At 42.6% G+C, this 2,967-nt stretch overlaps 1 protein-coding gene across 1 annotated transcript in view; it reads right to left on the reverse strand.

Moving 5' to 3' along the window:
- Positions 1-314: 314 nt before the first annotated feature.
- LOC137970234 (chromatin remodeling regulator CECR2-like) overlaps positions 315-2,967 on the reverse strand; it is a 29,553-nt gene continuing 26,900 nt past the window's right edge. The window contains exons 15-16 of the mRNA XM_068816753.1: positions 2,306-2,967; positions 315-1,188 (exon numbers count right to left, since the gene is read on the reverse strand). The exon at positions 2,306-2,967 is cut by the window's right edge and continues 895 nt beyond it. Coding sequence (XP_068672854.1) covers positions 1,157-1,188; positions 2,306-2,967 — 694 coding nt within the window. The 3' untranslated portion in view covers positions 315-1,156. The remainder of the gene's footprint in view (positions 1,189-2,305) is intronic.

Consider the following 2,967-nt stretch of genomic DNA (forward strand, 5'->3'; position numbering starts at 1 on the left):
ACTGGCTTCCCCAAATAATTTCCCCCCTTTATGGGATAAACATGTAATCGCAATTTGCCCTCGTGCAATTAAGGCTTAATTTTACTTGTATTTTCAAAGTATTCCAAATTGCCCTCCGCTGTTGTCTCCGCTCCGTTTTTTTTGTTTTTTGTTTTTGCTTTGTGGCATTGTCGTTGTCGTAGCAGTCGTCTTTGCTGACGCTCTCAATTCTCTTGGTCAAGGATAATACACCGTGGGCTGGAATATTTTGATGAAAAAAAACAAACTGAATATTGTCACAGCTTTGCGCCACACTAAAATTCTCAACAGCAGTATCTGTAAATGCGTGGTTTATTAGCAAAGAAATTCATTTGCCTGTATAGGTTCAGCTAGCCAAGATTACCTTTGACTTTTCTTACAATCAATATTTATTAATTCATTTTTTTGGCTTGTTACAAATTTTGATATCGAAGAATATAAATATACAAAGATACAAAATAAATACGAAAGAAGATACAGTTTTGGGAGGCACTTCTTACAAATATCTGCAGTTAAAAAATTTGCCATTTGAAATAGGAGTTTTGAAGTTTTGTCTTTTGCGTTGCAATAGTCTTTCGCATGAATATCCAAGATCATAATCGACAACTTGTGAGTGAAAAAGGCGGAAGTCAATTGAAGAGCTGTTAAACTCGACAATAAGTCAAGAAAATTGGTGGGTGTCATTGGGAAGAACAAAATAGGATGGCATTATGCAAAATTTGGGAAAATAAATGATTTTGACGACTCTTTAGCCCTGTTTACCCACCACGCTATCACGGCAATGAAAAGTTTGAGCCTTTTGCCATAAAATTTAAAACTAAATTCAATTAAAAATCAATTTTATAATACACGCCTCTAAAACAGGGGTCGCAGCATGCATGCTCTCGGTTTAACAAGCGACCCAGCATGCACTCGGACAAAACTGGGATACTTAGAAGCCTGCAACCAGGATGAAAACTGAAAAGGGAATAAAAAGTTGAAAGATGTTCATGTCACCATTTCCATCTACTACCTGCATCACCAAACTGAAACTTTGCGAAATTTACACGACTAAACTACAATTGAGAAGAGTGTAACGGTTGAAAATGTTCCTTGGAGAATCGACGACACTGGCGAATTTCTTCCCACGCGCAACCTGTCAACTGAACCTTGCTATCTTTGCCGGGATTTCTAAAAGGACAAAAACAAGGAGGACACTAATTAGCAGAGCTCGTGTCTAACAAAAACCACCACCACCATAAGTTATGCAATCCTTTGATTAAGATGGATTTTTTTGGTGAGCGACTATTCTTGGCGAGATTTCAAGTGATGAACTGCACGGACCTTAAGAACGAGAAGTTTTTAATTAAGGAGCATCGGATGGAAACCGGAAGAGAACATTTCGCATGCCACGTCAGCAGCGCCTCTCAGATTTTTACACTCATCATATCCAATAAAGGAAAAAATACTTAGCAACATAAAATATGGTAGCGTCAAGAGAAGATAAAAGAGAAAACAGCTCACTTGGCTCAAAAACGTCTCTTGCTTGAGTTTCCCTTGTCATGCACGAATTGTATCGTTAACACTAAGCTTCCGCTTCGTATTTACAATAATTTAGCAAGCGTTGGTGTTCGTATTATTTCCTTTTTAGTATGGGTACACACAAGTCAAGAAGTGGGATTTAAGGGGCACTGTGACAGGAATCACCAGTATTTCTAGTTACAAGGGATGTTGGCTAAGAATCGAGGACATTCTTTTCCGTTGTTTTAAAGAAGATGGATAGGTGGACATTTGGTAACTCTTACCATCGGCGCGCGCCTCACTACTTGAAATTTTGGAAACAACCGACTTTGAGTGCCAAAGGGTATTCTTATGCAGTTACCATTCTACGAATTTTACTTGTGATCCATATTACTCTACCGGCTTGCTCTATCGTGAATTAAGTATCTAACACACACGAAAAAAAAGAAAACAAAGAAACCTCTGAAATTCCATGGAATTCAGTACTGACCTACGCCCCTAAGAAAAGAGAGTAGAGTCCTGGGTGGTTGTTCAATCATTCCAATGCGAAGTTTCTTGGCTAACCCTGCATAGAATCTGTCCCACCTAATAAACACAACTAAAATATCTACGACCAACCGATTGACCCAGGAAACCCCCCCCCCCCCCTCCCCCGTCACACCCCACGCATAGTGTAAAACAAACAAAGTCGTTTACAAGGGTTGCCATAATTAGTCGAGCATGAGTATCGCATTTGCCGCGAGCGACACGCGCGGACCAAAGTCTTAAAGAAAAGCACGGCACTCACCTTCTCCGGGATAGCCTGTAAACTCTCCATTTCTCATATGGCTCGCATACGCGGCATTAAACAGCTCCTGTTGACGTAACATACCGCCATAGCCCATCATACGCTCGGGCTGACCTCCTACCATCATGGCGTCCATTGAGGAAGCGGCCGCAAGCTGTTGTCTCCGCTGATGCTCGAGGAAGTACAGCTGTTCCCTGGACAGAGATTCCCGAGAGCCCGGAAGTCCCCCGGGAAACCCGCGATAATGCACAGAATTCAGGTCCACAAATTGCGAATTTGCCCCGGGTGGCATATCCGGGGATTCCATATTCCGCTGGTGTGCCATAGCGGATAAATTCGGTCGGTACTGGAGAGCAGGCGGCATCATATCCGAGGGGCGTTTATTCCCGTACATATAGGCACTCATGTCTCCACCGCGAGCTGGGTTAAATCGCTCGTGGTTTTCTTCAGGGTTGTGTACGTAATTCGCCATTAACATATTTTCTCGTCTTCTTTCTCGACTTGCTGCGTCCAAACTTAAAAACTGACTCCTACTCTCAGAAGGACCCCCCGGAGAAGGGCTTATTCCTCTCAACAAGGAGGTAAAGGGAAGTCGACTATTCTTCTCGGGGGCCGGCTTCTCGATGCCTACCGTGGACGGAGGACCCACATCGTTGAGTTCT

The sequence above is a fragment of the Montipora foliosa genome, chromosome 9, assembly GCF_036669935.1.
Source record: "Montipora foliosa isolate CH-2021 chromosome 9, ASM3666993v2, whole genome shotgun sequence".
Taxonomy (NCBI): domain Eukaryota; kingdom Metazoa; phylum Cnidaria; class Anthozoa; order Scleractinia; family Acroporidae; genus Montipora; species Montipora foliosa.